The following is a 17,940-nucleotide window of genomic DNA, read 5'->3' on the forward strand; positions in this document are numbered from 1 at the left end:
AGCAGATAAATACGATGCGCATATGTCCAAAGGGACACTGCATCATTCTTCTTAGCAAATCAGGCACTGCAATATCATATTGCTTGAAGTTCTCTAAGGCTATAGATATTGTGATAATGAATAGCTCTCAAAGACTATAGATATTGCGATAATGGATAGCTTAGTAGCCAGTTCATTTGAAGCGGAATGGACATATCTGTAAAGGGCAATCACAGGATTTGGGAAGAAAACCATAAGTAGTGGGAAGATAACTGAAGAAACCATGGGTAACAGAAGAAATCAGTAACATTGATCACTTTTGGGTGTTTTTTACTGATATTTATCATGCCATTAAAACTATATTTACGTAATTTTTCATTTAAAATGTGTGACTCTTTCTTGTCTGTTCGATAATAATAGAAAACCAAAGCAGCAAGGAAATATACCACGAGTACAGGAAAGAGGGTGCTGATCAGTGACACCCCATGGTGTGGGGTAATTCCAATCAGGGGTTTATTTTGCTTGATTATTGGTGTCACACTTTTCCATACATTACAACAATCAAAATTTTATACTTTTAAAAATGAACGAACACTGCTGTCGCTACAAAATTAAAAAACAGGCCTACACATTTTAATATATGGACAAGAAAAATCAAAAATTTTAACACCCAACTCGACACTCAGATTTGAACACTTTTTTCATTACAGTCAGTCATACTCCAAAGTGCTAACATCACTGTCACAGAAAATGAACTTACCTCGTTTGCGCGATATTTGCTCCATCTCTGTGGTGATTTGTTCTTTTCCTATGTCCATTGGGAATGCAAAAAAAGGTTGTGGCTCCATTATTTCTTTTTCGCGTGAAATTAATTTCATAGTGTCCTGAACTTGTCTTTCTAATTATCTGTCCAATAAAATGTTGAATTCCTTTCTTTCCTGGTAATGTGACAAGAACAATGGCATCTCTCAGTAGCTACTGTTCCTTTCCTGTTTTGACAGAAGTTGAAGTGGTATCTCTGAGGGAGAAGTAACATGATTCTATCAACTCAGAACCTGAGGTACTTGTTTCCAGCATATTTTCATCTTCTTGTGACTCCACACTTTTCTCTCTATCCTCTGTATCAGTGGTGATCAATTCACAATGCCTTTCCGAGGAAGTACAGTTTGGCAATTTGAATGACAGACAGGTGTGCTTGTATTTTTGCCACCAACTTGGGCTTGCTGGACATGTTCTTCAAAGGATGCAGTCCAGGTCATTCTCATTTTGTGGAATCTGATGCAACACTTCTTCAAGCAGAAAGGCGCAATATCAAGTTTTTTTAAAAACTCTGATATTATATTGGTTGCAGAATTCACACCTATTTTCAACAGTTCAGGAAATACTGACTTCTCCATCATTCCTCTGTTGGATTTCTTTCATTCATCCAACATGCATTGTCAAGCCATCTTTAACGGGTGAAAGAATGCCATGTCACGAGGCTGGCAAAGGTGGGTTGTATTTGGAGGCAGGAGGACAAATCTTGATGACATTTATCAAGAGATGACTGGATAAGTTATTCCTGATCATAATCTTGGGTCCTTGCAATTTCTTGGCACAAGACAACAAAATTTTCGTGAATCATGATTCAAACATGTTTAGATTGAACCAACCATTCATATTCCTGTTGTAACCAGCCCCATCAATGCCTTTTGCAGTCCAAGCATCATACTGGTGCTTACTTTTGTCAACAGTTAATGGGGGTAACAATATTCCTCCTCTTTTGACAAGTACCTTCACCTGTCCTAGATCGTCAGAAAAATTTGTTTCATTGTAGTCAAATATCTTAGTCATGAACTCTATCCAATGTTTCCTTAAGAGTATTATAGTATTTCATTACGATCTCCTTAGAAGCAGCTGCTCTAACTCTTCTCATCTTCTCTCAGATTCTCATCGTCAGTTTGGAGATTCTTCTCAGAAATGCATGAACCCACTAAAATTCTGGCCAAGTCTCTTTAAATCTCTTTTCCATTTCCTCTGAGTGGTTAAGGTAACCCTGTACAATGTTACATATACCCATGCTTCTCATTGGAAAATCCCCACTTGGCACATATCAACAAACACACAGCAAGTGTTTTCTCCTCTTCTCTGCTTAAAGCTGTTGGTACGCCCACCTTGTGTCCATACTTATTCCATAACTTATCGTTAAGGGTTGTGTATTGTACAGCAAAATCGTCTGATGCTCATTTTCCTGATGCACAGCCTTGACTGCATTTTCCAGGAAAATGGAGTTGTATCTGCACATTCTGCTGGACTCAAGCTTCTTGACTTATGTCCTCACCATGATTGTTATTATCCCATAACAAGGCAACTTTCCATATAAAAGCCCTCTGTCTTCACAGAAGTAGTACTTACAAATTTATATAAATGTTCATAGGATACTTAACTAACTAAGGAATAGTTAACAATGTTAACTTACTCTATTTGTACAGCCTGCAAAGCTCTTCAACTAAAGTTTTCACTGTCAACATTTTTTACATGCAATAGACTGTTTCTCACAATATTTACTGACCGACTGTAGGTGGAAACAGCAAATTCTTGGCATTCAGCGAAGTAAACAATAATGTTATCTTTGATTATACATTGTGTGCCAGCTCCATTATTGTTGCTGTTTTGCAGGAGAGCTCAACTTTCAAGCTACAGGCCAAATAATCATTATTGTCCTGCTATATTGGTATTGCCCTATTCTATGACACCTCAGTTGACCAACGAAACAAGGAAGTACAAAAATGTTCAGGGAAATTCAGGGATCCAGGAGTATAAATCAATTACGAATGAAATAATTAGGAAGTTTGATGAAGCTGAGGTAAATGGCTGCATGGAAAATCTGAAGAAATCAAAAGAGAGATGAGTAATATATAAAAGTCAAAACAACTTTCGGTGGAAGTATAAGCAAGGGTAGTAACATTAAGAATGAAATGGGAATTCCACTGCTGAACGCTGAGGAGGGAGGAAAGGCCTCTACAGGGGAAAGGACATGTCAGATGATGTTAAAGAAAAAGAAACAGAAGTCGGCAGGGAATACAGAAGGGATCTAACATTAGAGTCAGAATTTAAAAGAGCTTTCGAAGACTTAAGATCAAATAAGGCAGAGGGGATAGTAACATCCCACCAGAATTTCTAAAATCACTGGGGGAAAATGGCAACAAAACGACTATTCACACTGGTGTGTAGACTTATGAGACTGGCGATATACCATCAGACATTTGGAAAAACATCATCTGCGTAATTTGGAAGAGTGCAAGGTCTGACAAGTGTGAGAGTTATTGTACAATTAGCTTAACAGCTCATGCATCCAAGTTGCTGACAAAAATAATATACAGAAGAATGAAACGGAAAACTGAGGATATAGTGTGTGGCCATCAGTTTGGCTTGACGAAAGATAAAGGTACCAGACAGGTAGTTATGATATTGCGGTTGATAATGGAAGTAAGACATGTTCATAGATTCTGTTGACCTGGAAAAAGCATCTGACAGTGTCAAATGGTGCAAGATGTTTGCAATTCTGGCAAAAATTGGGGTATGCTATAGGGAAAAACAGGTACTGTGCACTATGTACGAGAACCAAGAGGGAACAATAAGAATGGAAGACAGAGAATGAAGTGCTTGGATTAAAAAGGGTGTACGACAGAGATGTAGTCTTTTGCCCCTGTTGTTCAATGTAAACATCAAAGAAGAAATGACAGAAATAAATCACTGATGACATTGCTATCCTCAGTAAAAGTGAAGAAGAGTTACAGAATCTGTTGAACTAGATGAACAGCCTACTAAGTACAAAATATGGATTGAGAGTAATCAGGAAAAAGACAAAAGTGATGAGAAGTAACAGAAATGAGAATAGTGAGAAGATTTACATCAAAATTGGTGATTGTGAAATAGACAAAGTTATTTTGCTACCTTGGTACCAAAATACCCCATGATGGACAAAGAAAGGAAGACATAAAAGGCAGGCTAGCACAGGCAAAGAGGGCATTCCTGGCCAAGAGAAATCTATTACTATCACACATAAGCCTTAATATGAGGAAGAAATGTCTGAGAATGTGCATTTGGAGCAGAGCATTGTATGGTAGAGAAACATGAAGTGTGGGGAAACTGAAGAGGAAAGAATTGAACCATCTGGGATGTGGTGCTACAGAAGAATGTTGAAAATTAGGTGGATTGATAAGGTAAGGAATGAGGTGGTTCTCTGCAGAATCGGCAAAGAAAGGAATGTCTGGAAAACACTGACAAGAAGAAGGGACAGGATGACAGAAGGTGTTAAGACATATGGGAATAACTAGCATGGTACTAGAGGAAGATGTAGATATCAAAAAATTTATAGGAAGACAAATTTGAATACATCCAGCAAACAACATACGCCGTAGGTTGTAAGTGCTGCACTGAGATGAAAAGGTTGGCACAGGAGAGGAATTCTTGGTGAGTCACATGAAACCATAACTTAAAAAAAAAAAAAAAAAGCTAAGTTCACGTTTCAGAAATGCTGAAATATCTTTATTTATATTTTCATCTGGTATATCTGATGTTGGATGTGAAGCGAAAACTAATTACCTGTTCAAATAAAATAAAATGTAACTATGACTGTGAATTCTATGATTTAGACATCAGGTCACAAGAGTCTTCAAAAAGTCAAAGTGACCTCATTTTCTATAACAGCCAGCCAGTCTGCTTGGCACCTGTAGCACTCTTGGTCAGCAGGGTTATGTATTTTAATTAATCACATTATCTGCAGTGCAGGCTTGTGCATAGCCAATCCATATTTGCTTGCTATAAAGCTATCAACAAGAGTGTACCTTATTGGTACCAAGAGCTGCAGAGTGTGAATGTCCAGATTGGAAACTGAGATCTACTCTGGTTGATTAACTTACCATGTTGACTACTCCACAAATAATGGAGAAATATCTACAGTCAAGGCCAGGCACACAGCTTTAGGTCATGGCTCTGCTCTGGCAGTCACTGGCCACCTAACATCAGGTTTACAGTTCCGCTGTGGCTGCTGACCACCACATGGCAGTCAACATATTAATCTTCATGAAGATTTAATTGAGTGGTCTCCTTGCCTTCAGGATCATATGCAATTATGTGATCAATACAGTGCACTGGTTGGGAAGGCGAATATTTAGTGCTTTCAGTGAGCATGTGCTCACACCCATTAAGTGTGGCAATAGGTAAGCTTAAAATCAAATGTGGGCTCCAGAAAACTCAGTTTCTTTCAAATTACGGATAGTGTCCTTCAGCCTCAACTCAGTCTAGTTAAAAACAATGTGGACAGATAAAAAAGGATACACAGGTTTCACAATTGAAATCTTTCTGCTCTGTCATTCCTACAATCTTTCAATTGTCAGCTGCAATTGACAGCTGATGTTGCAAGTCTGGTTCACAAACAATAAACACTGAACAGGATTTTTTACTGCCAACATTATACTATTAGGGTCTACTTAGTGACACTTAAACCACTACCTTTAGGGACAATGTTCTATTGTTCAGTGAGTAGGGGGAGGACCATATAAGGTGACAATCTTGAAATCTCTATTAATGGAGCCATTCAAGGATTTTATGTACCCAAATAGGAACATACGCATTCTCAGTGTACAAAAATATGCTTATTTTGTGTTATCTTCGCAGTAATGCCCGTTTTATATGCACTTTCAGGAGTGTCAGGTTATAAACATTGGAATACCACCTTCTGGACTCACAACGAAAGTGACTAAGGAACTATCTGGAGACTTCTGTTTTGCATTACAGCAGCTGCTGGGCACCACAATTTCTTCTTCCTCTTCCTAATTATTCAAAGACAGTTCACTCTCAGTACCTGAAAGACTGTGAGGTTCTTTGCAGTTGGCTGACTCTTGAACTTACACAAAGTAGCTTCCCTACCAGATTGTGGAGTAGTGTTCATTCTTCCACCAGGTAGTAGGCAGTCTTTGCAGTTCACCAGGTGGTAGGCTGTCTGACAGTCGGCCAGAAGATTGTAGAATAATTACATCAGCAGTATGGAGCAGTGTTAGTAATATGATCCATTCATCTCTAAGAGTGGGTCAAATGTTAACAAGTTCATTGTACAGTGTCCGTTCTGTCTTACTGAGCACACATTGTGGCAACTTCCTTTTGGGCATTGCTCTGGCAAGTGAACCCAGACTGCAAAGTTGTCATTTATATGCAACTCGTCAACCTCTTTCTATTGAGCAGTGTGTGTGTAGGACTGGACAGCATATAAAGAATCAAGTAAATGACTCTGTCGTAGTGCTGAAGTGTGTGTTCTTCCCCCTATTTGATAGACATGTAACTGATAACAGTAAGATGCTCTCAACAGTTCAAGTTCTTGCGGAGATAGTTTGAATCCCATAGCACATTGTGAACATTAAAATCTACCAACAGGAGGGATGGCTGGGAGAGAGGAACAATGGTATTTTGTGTTGAGGCTGAAAGTATGAAGCACAGGGCTGTCAGAAGCTTTAAAATGTCTCTTGGAGAGACATACACATTGCCTTTCCTCGGCTAAAAGAGTAGTTCCCACTTGTGTGTCCTGAACCCATTGCTGTTGCACTCCAGTGTGGGAGCCATCTAAGGAACGAGGTTGCCCTCTGTCTTACCCCCATCATTCCTCGAAGCTGTGTAATTTGCAACAGTGGGGAGGGTTCCTTGAGGGAATTGCTGGTCCCCTACAACAGACACTGTTGTCTGAATAGTAATCATCTGATATGTTAGAAGGACCAATGTTGCTTGGTCTGATGATTCTGGACCAGATCTCTGGGATCTGAGAATCTAGGCACCTTGTTTGGATTTTAGGGATGTTATTGTGACTTTTTATCTAGACCAGGTTTTTCTTTCTCTGTCACGTGATTTTCCTCAGCAATGTACTTCTGCCACTATTGTTTCTGATACATGTGAACTTGGTTTAGTCTATGAAACAGATATGAAGCTACATTAACTGGTGCAATCTGTTCAACTTTCTTCAGCTGTCATTGACTGGGCACCAGTACCAGTCTGCTTCACTGTTCAAGCACATGTCTTTGTGAATGTAGGTGATTGGATAGCCTTAAATGCCTTTTTACATTGCAAAGGATGTGTTTGGTGATATGGTTTCCTATATCTTTTCCTCATCTAAGAAGACCAGGCATTCTGTGGTCCATGCAGGATGCTGCTGCAAGCAACCCACATACACAGGAGGAGTTTTACAGTGAGTATTACTTTTGTAAGCAGCTCAACCACATCTGATATATGTTCCCTGCAAATTGATTCCCATGATGGTGTGCTCAAAATGGGCCACTGCACAGGGTTAGGTACATAATGCCCAACCTTCAGGTGGTTGAAACATACTGCAACATACTCTGGTAGCTCTGGATCATTAAACGACAGTATAAAGGCTACAGTCTTTTGTATCTCACCGTTTACTCCATTCAAAATGTTTATGATTTCAGCCACACCTTCATTTCCCCATTCTTGTTTCAGTTCTTCATTGTCCAAGTACATTATATCCCTGCAGCTGACTATCCCTTTACAGTTTAGGATTATACATAACACTTTAATTATGTCATACTGTATGAGTAATTTAGCATCTAACAACTCACTTAATTTGACAGTTCTTGCTGTTCAATGTAGGGGAGTATCATTTAGCAACTTCTTAATTGATTTTAGTGATCCTGGAAGTCCTTATGCTTTATTCATGCAGAAATGCAACAGTTTTATAGATGTTCCTTCCTCTCTCTTAACAACAATAAATACATTGTTTACTACTGGACTGGTGACTTCTCTGGTGCACTAACCACACTACTTATTGGCAGTTTTCTGCTTCTTCTGCACCTACTATCCCTTTCTACCCTTGTCTTTCTTTCCCCCATTCATCCCCACCCCTCCTTCCACTGGGTCAATTCTGCATTTTATGTCTTTTAAATGTAGTCTTCTCTTACACTTTCACTTTCTCCACCTTTTCAGAACTTCAGAGCTTCTACTTCCATTCACTGCTTAACATTCCTTTCTATCAAACTGCAACACAAGGAACATTCACTTTCCCCCTACTATGAAGGAACATTCCAAGGCCAGACAAGCTGCAAGAAATACTTAACCAACTTCTTGTAACGTGTTGCCTAAAATGTCTAAGGTTATATATAAAGCAAAACAGGAACATGCAGAAAAGTCTGGAGTTTCTCATATTTCATGGTCACTATGCACATGTTGACAAATTTAAAGGTTGTAATAACACATGAGACTCGATGTACAGAAATACTATAATCAGTATCACAAAATATGATTTGTATTTTTATACAAAAGTTCTTAAACAGGAACAATATGATTTGCCTTTAGTGTGTCTATTTCCAAGGTAACGAATTATGACAAATTTATCTGCATGCTGCAAGTATGACTGATTTGCTTTCTAACTCAAGACAAGCACTAATTTTTTACTAAATTTTGTACAAATCATTTAATTGCATTTACAGGTACATACATACACTTGAGCAAAGAAATAATGTTATTTTACACACCTGCACATCAGAGAGGACTACCTTAAAAGAGTTCTCACTTATGTATGAGAGTAACATTGACTGCCTGTCATACAGAGTTAAAAGTATCAGACCACAGACTTTGCACTCAAAAATTGGATATTTTTTTATCTTCGGTCCCAAAAAATAATTTACAGATATATACAAGTACATGAACACAACAATTTTTGTATGTTAGTGAAACATCTGTGAAAAGTAATGAACCCAATAGGCCCACAGTATAAAGTAGTGGCATAACACAATATTTTAAATGCATGAGGATTCACTGAAAAAAAAAAAAAATGGAATCATATGATAAATGTTGATTATCTCCATTGTGAAAGAATAGTCGTATTCTATATTTCCCCAGCTCTACATCACAGAGTAGTATCAACTCAGTTTCATTATTTCTCTTCTTTATTACATTTTAAAGTATTGATTCTGCATTAACTCTCATGACCTGCCATATGATTTCTAAATTTGATCTGTGGTGCATCTTGTTGAGATTCATAAATGCTCTACATAAATTTTATATTAACAAGAACCAATCACAGAAAAACTGTATGGGTCAAATAATGTTTGCGGAAGCTATGAAACACAGCAAATCAAGAGAAACAGACTGATTTGTTCAATGTTCCAATTTTTTTATGGCATACCAAATTTTTCCAACTGGCACTAATATTTCACACCATAAATTTTCGGAATTGTGTGCAGGATGAAACCATTCCTTTAAGTGAAACAAGATATGTCATGTCAGTTTTCTGCAAAGAACTATATGCCTTTGAACACGATCAGATTCTGAACAGTCTGGTTATTCTGATAACACACATTCAGTAAATCACCTTTGCAAGGCCATGGAAATGTCACTTCACTGGATTATTATCGAGAGTGGCAGAATAATTACAAGATATCATTTGCAAGTACAAAACTGGCATATAACACATATTAATCCCTAATGGAATTGTGGCACTTTTCACTTAAACCCATATGTTACCTCCTGACAATTCATTTTTTGCTGTTTTACATTTTGAGATTTATCACTTTTCTTATTAATACACACAAAATTTCAATATCTCCTGACATCTCAGAAGCTTGACACATAACAACATGCTTGACTCTCTTCAATGTTGAGCCAAAAAATAGTGAAGTTTCCTGAAGTGATGAATCTGCTGTGCTGTATTGAACAGTGCATTCCTGAGTTAACAGTGATCCAGGAGTGAGTATATCCAAGCAGAATCTTGCTGAATTTGTTTACAAACTGTTACCAGAGAAAGCTACAACATTACATTTGCTGTCATAGAAAATATACTACATAGTAGAGGTAATTTTTCTGAAACTTTCTTCTTTCACACACTGTCAAGAAATGGGTATTATAAATTTTATAACTCATTTCACAAACTGTCATCCAAAAAAACTGGCCTTCACAGTCTAATTTATGTGTGCCATCAAATTAATACTAGAAACATGCACTTAAGGAGTTATCATAAATAGATACTATTTCAATACTTAAAAATAAGTAGCAACAATATGTCAAGTAAGGATAAACTGAAATTAATGTGACATTGGGAGCATAAGTAGAGGAAAAAAAATCAGCTCTGCTGTGTAAAATACTTAGTTACAATTTTTTTGTCAGTTTCGGCTCATGAGAGGACATAAAATCTAGATAACAATGCATATGCATTACTGCATAAAAATAAATAGTGACAAATCATCTTACCTAGAATTTACATTCTAAAGTGCAGTTTGCTAGTTAATCATTACTAAAAATATGTATACAGGTCAGAAACTACTTAATCACACAAATATTTCTAATTAAACGATATTCACATAAAACAAAGCACAAACAGTTTACAAAAGGACAATCAAACAACAAAAATTACAAAATAGGTAACCTGCATACATTTCAGGACCACTCAACAGATTTTCCGAGGGACAACACGTGTTATGAAACCGAGAGAACTTATTAGTCAATTCTCAAACAATAATAAAATGCCACTTGGGCAGCATTTGGCTCTTTTTTGTACTTAGATCCCAACTATCTGTCAGAAACTCACAGTTGCAAAATGTGTGTTCTTTATTAAATGAGAGATCGGTGGGCATTTATGTGTTCTAACTGATCCATGAACAGCCATGCATGACATGATTTACAGTAATCAATATAAGGGGATGACTAGATCACTCTTTATAGGTTTCTATACATGCGAAATGCCGCTCAAGGATGAGTGGAGAAAAATTGGTCATTTGATTTTACAATGAAGTTCAAACTTAGCAATATTTAATTGTTAGTAATCCTTTGCCAATTATATGTTACTTCATATGGGATAGAAATTGTCATTTACTTGCATTAAAGATCCCTGATAGGACTTAGGAATACCATTATCAAAAAGGTTATGAAGAAGTGCAAATATCACTGAGAAACTGCTGTTTTGGGTCTGTGAAGATTTATTTCTGAACTACTTGTGATTATAGGTGGAGAAGAACATTATAGTTGGTGATGCTATAGACCTTTAACATACAAAGTACTTTAATAACTGTGCATCCGACATTTAGGTGAGTGTGTGAATGTGTGTGTGTGTGTGTGTGTGTGTGTGTGTGTGTGTGTGTGTGTGTGTGTAAGAGAGAGAGAGAGAGAGAGAGAGAGAGAGAGAGAGAGAGAGAGAGAAGCCAGGGAAGTCATTTACATGTGTCATGAAGGCAAAGTGATCTGTAATTTGTTTCCCTTTAGTTTATGTGAATTTTACCCACCACCTACAGTACAGAATTTTTATTTACTACCACTGGATGATTAAAATATGAGCCTGAATCATTACGACTTTTACAACCATGAGGAGCAACTTCAATTTAAATGTAAAAAGCAATATGCACATGGAACAAAAGGACAGCACCGAAAATAAATTACAAATGCCCATAAATGCTCATAGTATAAATGACAACATGTAGTGTAATTACAACCTACAACTGAAATGCACTGTAAAATTGCTTTCTATAAATAATGTCTACACAACTATAAACCCAAACATCAATCACAGGCATATATCACGAGCTAAAAATTAGCAAGCTGTGTTCCTATTAAGACTGAAAAAATGCTGTAGAAAGTAACACCCTGATATTCTTTTACAAATAAAGATAATACTTTTGATAAATAATATGGCAGAATATTTTCTACCCCATTCACCTTCCTAACAAATGCATGGGCACAGAGGACTCCACTGTTTAATTCTTGCAGTCAGCTTCAGAAGTTTTTATGAGCTGATGATTATGTCCATTGCCTACCTGCTCAATTCCAATATTACATTACAGGTTATTATTTCAGGTATTCCCAGCAGTGGAAAATGTGTATTAGCAGAAATATATAATCTAATAAAATATGAAAACCTTTTTCGGCAAAGATGAGACCAAAATCCAGCTTGATTAAAAAAAAAAAAAAAATACAACTGAAACTGAGGACAAAAATGCCATAACTAACAGCATGCAAAACAACTGCTGGAGTCAAGTGAAAAAATGTAAAGAGGTTATTCTTCTGTTAAAAGAAGCAATGAGTTCCTGAATCACAGAAATATCTCTCTGCTCCCTTTTTCCTCCAGCAAATTAATTTCACAACTGACTCTTGTGCACAGTGTATCAGATTTGTATGTTTCATTGACCCTACATTATAAATTATTCAAATCTATATTGCAAACCCTGAGCCCGAAAACGAGATCTATAAGGATAAAATATTTTTCACAAAATGTGAGAGAACCAAATTTACTCTCTCTTTCCAGAAGTTTCTATCAATCAATCTTGTACACATAATTGAGATAGTAATGAAAATCTAGACAGTAATGTGCACACACAAAATAAACTTGGTCTTTCTGCACTTGCTCAGCCACCTCTTAATTATAATCCAGTAAATTAACAAAAATTTATGTTTCCAAGTAAGCAATGGAGAACAACATGATCCTAGAAAAGGTAAAATTTTTTAGTTCAATTGACTTGTTTTACCATTTCATGCCTTTCTTTGGCTAGCAATGAATTCTTTAAAAAAAAAAAAAAAAATACTGGGCACCAAGGCTACCTTATACAAAGATTTAAAAGCAGCAAGTGTTGCAAAGTCAGTGGGTTACTGATGTGCCATCTATCCTCCAGTGAGGCAGCAAAGAAAACTCTCCATGGTAAATATTCCAATTTGGCTTCACATAATTATAGCTGAGAACCTTAACTAAAACCAACAAAACAAAAAAGTAAATGAAGAATTAATGCAACTGTTTATTAATAACCTAACTGCAGTAAACTACTGATTCTGTTCATAAATAAGGAATGTACAAACTTTGATCTGTGGGTTTGTCACTGCGCCTACCACTTTGTCTTTACACTCTACGGTTCTCCTTAAAATGCAGATAAATAAGACTGCCGTATAAGTGGCTGTATCAATTAAGCTATCATCCAGTTTACATATTTTTTAGAATATATGTGCTGGCAAGGCTGACACATGGTATTGTCACAGAATGCACTGCAATGAAATTACTTTTATTGTATGTCTCATGGCACCAATAACTCTGGTCTTGGCTCATATCTTAATCATCCTCCTGCTGTCATTGTAATCCTATTTTCAAAACAGTGAATTGCTAATTGCTTCACTGTGAAAATCTTTTTAAGCAAGAATTTCCCCATTTTCATCTCGGTTTCAATATATTTAACACGTGTTGTCGGCTAATAGTCATTGACTGTGCTGCTTTATCTGGAAACAGTTGATCCTGAAGTGCCTGCACATCTGGCGAACCTATGGAGAGAAAAATGGTGCAAATGAAGAAGATGCAGATAATTCATCAAATATTTTTAAAAAGGTGACTTTTTAAAAAAATTCAGCTGTCATACGTTTCCAAGACAGAATTAGACCAGGTCAGAAACATCATGAACAGGAGGACACAGCACATTGCTAAACATGAGAATGACCCAAATTAATGCAATTCTCATATGACCAGAAGGAGGAGGAGGAGGAGAAGAATTAAGACAAAGAAGAAGCAAAATAAAACTGACTTAGTAATGAAGGATTGGTGTCATGCAGTTTGTGACTCTTATTGAAAAACGTTACAATGACATAAACAGTACTACGGAAAAATCAACCCCTCCCCATACGGAGCACTTGCTCTTATGCTAGAGATGGGCACTCTGCTCCTGAATTGATTCAAAGAGTCAGAGCTTTCTAAAGAGTGGATAATGGATGATTCGAAGAAAGTAATTGGTAGTTCATCTGATTTCAAAATGCGTTTCTGGTGGTCGTAATGAGCAGAAAGAAAATTCTGCGCTAGGCTGTTGCAATGGCATCCCATGTTACATCCTTAAGGAAACATTTCCCAAGCTACAAAAAAATGTATTACAGACAAAGTGCACATGTGGATTTGCAAATCTTATTAGTACATGAAGCTTTTCTCATCTATGAAAACAAAAAATAAAGAAAGCTCCATTTTTCCCAATTTATTTGCTGCGGGCAGTATCCATTCAGCCATTTCAATAGTAATGCTAATTATGACGACATGAAAGTAAGCACAACACAACACCCAGTCTGTGAGTGGATTTTTTTTATTATTATTATTTTACTGCGAATTGAACCTGGAAACCTTCGCTTCCCAATCCCCTGCACTGACCATGCAACTAACGAGGCAAACAAAAGCCGAGCTCTTTAGAATGATACATTAATGCAGAAAACACTTCCAGCATGTTCCTGTTTTTTATTTCAAAAGAATGTCTCAAATTTCAGAAGAACAATAAATGTTTATATGCTTTTGAGTGAGTTGTTATTTCTTCTCCTTTGTCTTAGCATCACACTCATAATGTGTTGACAGCGATCATAAAAGCTGTGGTCTCCGGCCACCACATGGTCGGAGCATGTCACAAAGCAATCCAGGCACCAAGCACCACTCCCCTTCCAATACCTCAGTGCTCCCTACCCCTCTCACTGATTAGGCCACAACCTGCCTCACTAGCTCACTGCTCTCTACCACTCTCAGGGATCAGATTACAAGGGAGATCACTAGCTCACTGGTCTCCACCATTCTTAAGGATCAGATTGCAAACTAGGTCACTGCTCCCCCCACCAACGCAACTAGCTCTTACAGATGAAATCGCATTGAGCAGACCACACTGCAACTTGAGGCTTCACTCTGTTCTCTGTGCTCTTGGCACAGTGAAACAGCTTGCAACTCGCTTTAATGCAGCACATCTCCATTTGAGTTCGGATATTAATTCTTTGTATCCTTATATGATTTGTTTTAATTGTCATCTTCTTGTGTTGTTGCTCTTCTGTTTTCCTGTTGTGTGAGTGGTGTTCTACGTCTGTTGCATTTATAGCTGCTTTTGTTGGCATGTCGATAGCCTTTATGTGCCTTTTAATTGCTTTGGGTGGGCAGGCTACTAAATGTAAAGGTCATTTTAACATACATGATAGTCCATTTATACAGGTTGTCTCAGGAGGAATGGTCAATATTCAGAGATATGACAGGAACAATCATCCGAAGCAAAAAATTAAGTATGGACATATGCCCTATTCCAAATAGTTTCTGAGACAAAACATATTTAAAATTACTTCATATGTTTTTCTCGAATTAACACAAAATCTGCGGCCTCTAGTGAAAACGTGTCACAGTAAAAAATTAAACTACAATAAATTCCCTTTAGAAGGGTCTTATTCATTTCTTCTCATAGACTTTTAGGGTGCGTGAAGAGAGTGAAAAATATGGGAACTGAGGTGTAGATAAGCCAGTTTGAGGTAGTTTTTTGACTTGATAGATCAGTGTCCAACATCAAATTATTCATCTCGAATCTGATTACACTACTATAGTACATCGTAAACAATGACAACGTACTGAATATTACAAAAAATAAATAACAATGTACATTAAATATGTTCTATCTTGGAAATCTTTCAGAAAAGTACGTATATCCACATGAAGTTTCTTGCTTCAAATAATCGTTCCTGTCATATGCCTGAATATTGACCATTCATCCTGGAACAACCTGTATATTATGTTTAATTTTTTATTTATAAATTTAACCTGAACAGATGAATGCCCTCAGGAGTCTTCTTCAGCACATCAGAGTTTTATATGTACTTACAAAACGTATTAAAACCACAGGTACTTAAAAAATCATAATATTTTTAATATGATCTCTCCCCTCCTCCTCTCTGCATGTAGTAGGCATTTGTCTGTTATCCCTTCTTGGTTGAAATTGTTGATTTTTCTTGGGCTTCCTACATATCTCATGCCCTCTGGGTAATAATTATCACCAATTTAGTTAATCTGTCATCTTCCATTTTTTTGAGATACATCTTCCAGTTGCTTCTGTCCTTTTTAATCTGTTCATTTAAGTTTTTCACTCCCAGTTCTTTTCTGATGTCTACATTCACTCTCCCCTACAACAGAATGTACCCAGCTTCTCTTCTTAGCAATCGATCTCTAGTGCTTGTATTCCGATGGGAACAAGTGTTTCTACTGTGATGTCCAGGAAAGAGCTTCAAGGTCTAGTGAGCAGTAGTTATTATGAGCAGTAGTCGATCAACAAATAAGCTTGAGTATTTGGACTGCGACGCCATCCTCTACAGTAAATGCTAAGCTGAAGGATTTTTTGACAACGTTGTCACCTCAAGAAAGAACTTTTCCCAACTACCGTATTTACCTCTGTGAAATAATCAGTAAGTCTATGTTTTGTTTATGGTTCAATCAAGATTATCGCTAAAGACAAGTACTGATTTACATCCTTGGTTGGGGCAATGGGATCAGCTGCAGCTTCTACTTTGCCTGCTCTTCCCAAGATCACACAAACTTTTCCATAGAGCATCTGGTCTTTATGTTTTAGATTAATGTATTGGCATGTCTTAATTATTGTTTCTCTCAGTTTGATTTCTGCATGGAACCAATTTTATTTTCAAAGGCAGGAGGTCGTTTGTGAGTCCGATTTGGAGCGTCTCCAACATTCATGGACTGTTTTGGCTCTTCCATTATCAAGGTGCAGGTTTTCCCTTCAGGTTTCTAATCTTTGGGGAGCATATTATTATGTAACAGAGTTAATTTGTAATGATGTTGTGAGCTGATATTCCAGGTACAGATTTCTTTGCTTGTGGATTTCGTGGCAAATGTATGTTTGGGGACATGGCTATAGGTTGCATTATGAGTAGATGCAAGATGAAATACATTTGCATTTGAAGAAGAAACTACACACTTGAATTTCACAGTGGAGAGGCGGAATATTTATGTTAGTGTTTCTAGCATCATTTGTATTATCTTACGTCAAATCGAATTTTGAAAGGTCAGTTCTGAAACGGGCTATCCCACCTACTTTTGGAGGTCTATAGAGGACACATATTAGGCAAATTTTTTTAAGGGGTTTTATTTTTAAGAACATGATAAAAAAACTGGAATGCACATAAGCTACTACAAACAGCATAATGAACACATTATTGTGGCCAAGATAGATATGAAACCCATGCCTACCACAGTAGTACAAGTTTATATGCCGTTAGCTCCGCAAATGACGAAAAGATTGATGAAATGTATGATGAGATGAAAGAAATTATTCAGATAGTGAAGGGAGACGAAAATTTAATAGTCATGAGTGACTGGAATTCAATAGTACGAAAAGGAAGAGAAGAAAACGTAGTAGGTGAATATGGAATGGGGGTAAGCAATGAAAGAGGAAGCTGCCTGGTAGAATTTAGCACAGAGCATAACTTAATCATAGCTAACACTTCGTACAAGGATCGTAAAAGAAGGTTGTATACATGGAATAAGCCTGGGGATACTGAAAGGTTTCAGATAGATTATTTAATAGTAAGACAGAGATTTAGGAACCAGGTTTTACATTATAAGTCATTACAAGGGGCAGATGTGGACTCTGACCACAATCTATTGGTTATGAACTGTAGATTAAAACTGAAGAAACTGCAAAAAGGTGGGAATTTAAGGAGATGGGACCTGGATAAGTTGACAGAACCAGAGGTTGTAGAGTGTTTCAGGGAGAGCATTAGGGAAGGACTGACAAGACTGGGGGAAAGAAAAACAGTAGAAGAATGGGTAGCTTTGAGAGATGAAATAATGAAGGCAGCAGAGGATCAAGTACGTGAAAAGACGAGGGCTAATAGAAATCCTGGGGTAACAGAACAGATACTGAATTTAATTGATGAAAGCAGAAAATACAAAAATGCAGTAAATGAAGCAGGCAAAAAGGAATACAAATGTCTCAAAAATGAAATGGAGGAAGTCCAAAATGGCTAAGCAGGGATGGCTAGAGTACAAATGTAAGGATGTAGAGGTGTATATCACAAGGGTAAGATAGACACTGCCTAGAAGAAAATTAAAGAGACCTTTGGAGAAAAGAGAACCACTTGCATGAATATCAAGAGCTCAGATGGAAACCCAGTTCTAAGTAAAGAAGGGAAAGCAGAAAGGTGGAAGGAGTATAGAGAGAGTTT

The 17,940-nt window shown here is 37.1% G+C and overlaps 1 protein-coding gene across 1 annotated transcript in view; it reads right to left on the bottom strand.

The window, feature by feature from the left end:
* Window positions 1-8,251: 8,251 nt before the first annotated feature.
* Window positions 8,252-17,940, bottom strand: part of LOC126416811 (ethanolaminephosphotransferase 1-like) — an 87,570-nt gene continuing 77,881 nt past the window's right edge. The window contains exon 8 of the mRNA XM_050084693.1: window positions 8,252-13,254. Within this exon, the coding sequence (XP_049940650.1) occupies window positions 13,192-13,254 (63 nt within the window). The 3' untranslated portion in view covers window positions 8,252-13,191. The remainder of the gene's footprint in view (window positions 13,255-17,940) is intronic.

Source organism: Schistocerca serialis, chromosome 8, assembly GCF_023864345.2.
Source record: "Schistocerca serialis cubense isolate TAMUIC-IGC-003099 chromosome 8, iqSchSeri2.2, whole genome shotgun sequence".
Taxonomy (NCBI): Eukaryota; Metazoa; Arthropoda; class Insecta; order Orthoptera; family Acrididae; genus Schistocerca; species Schistocerca serialis.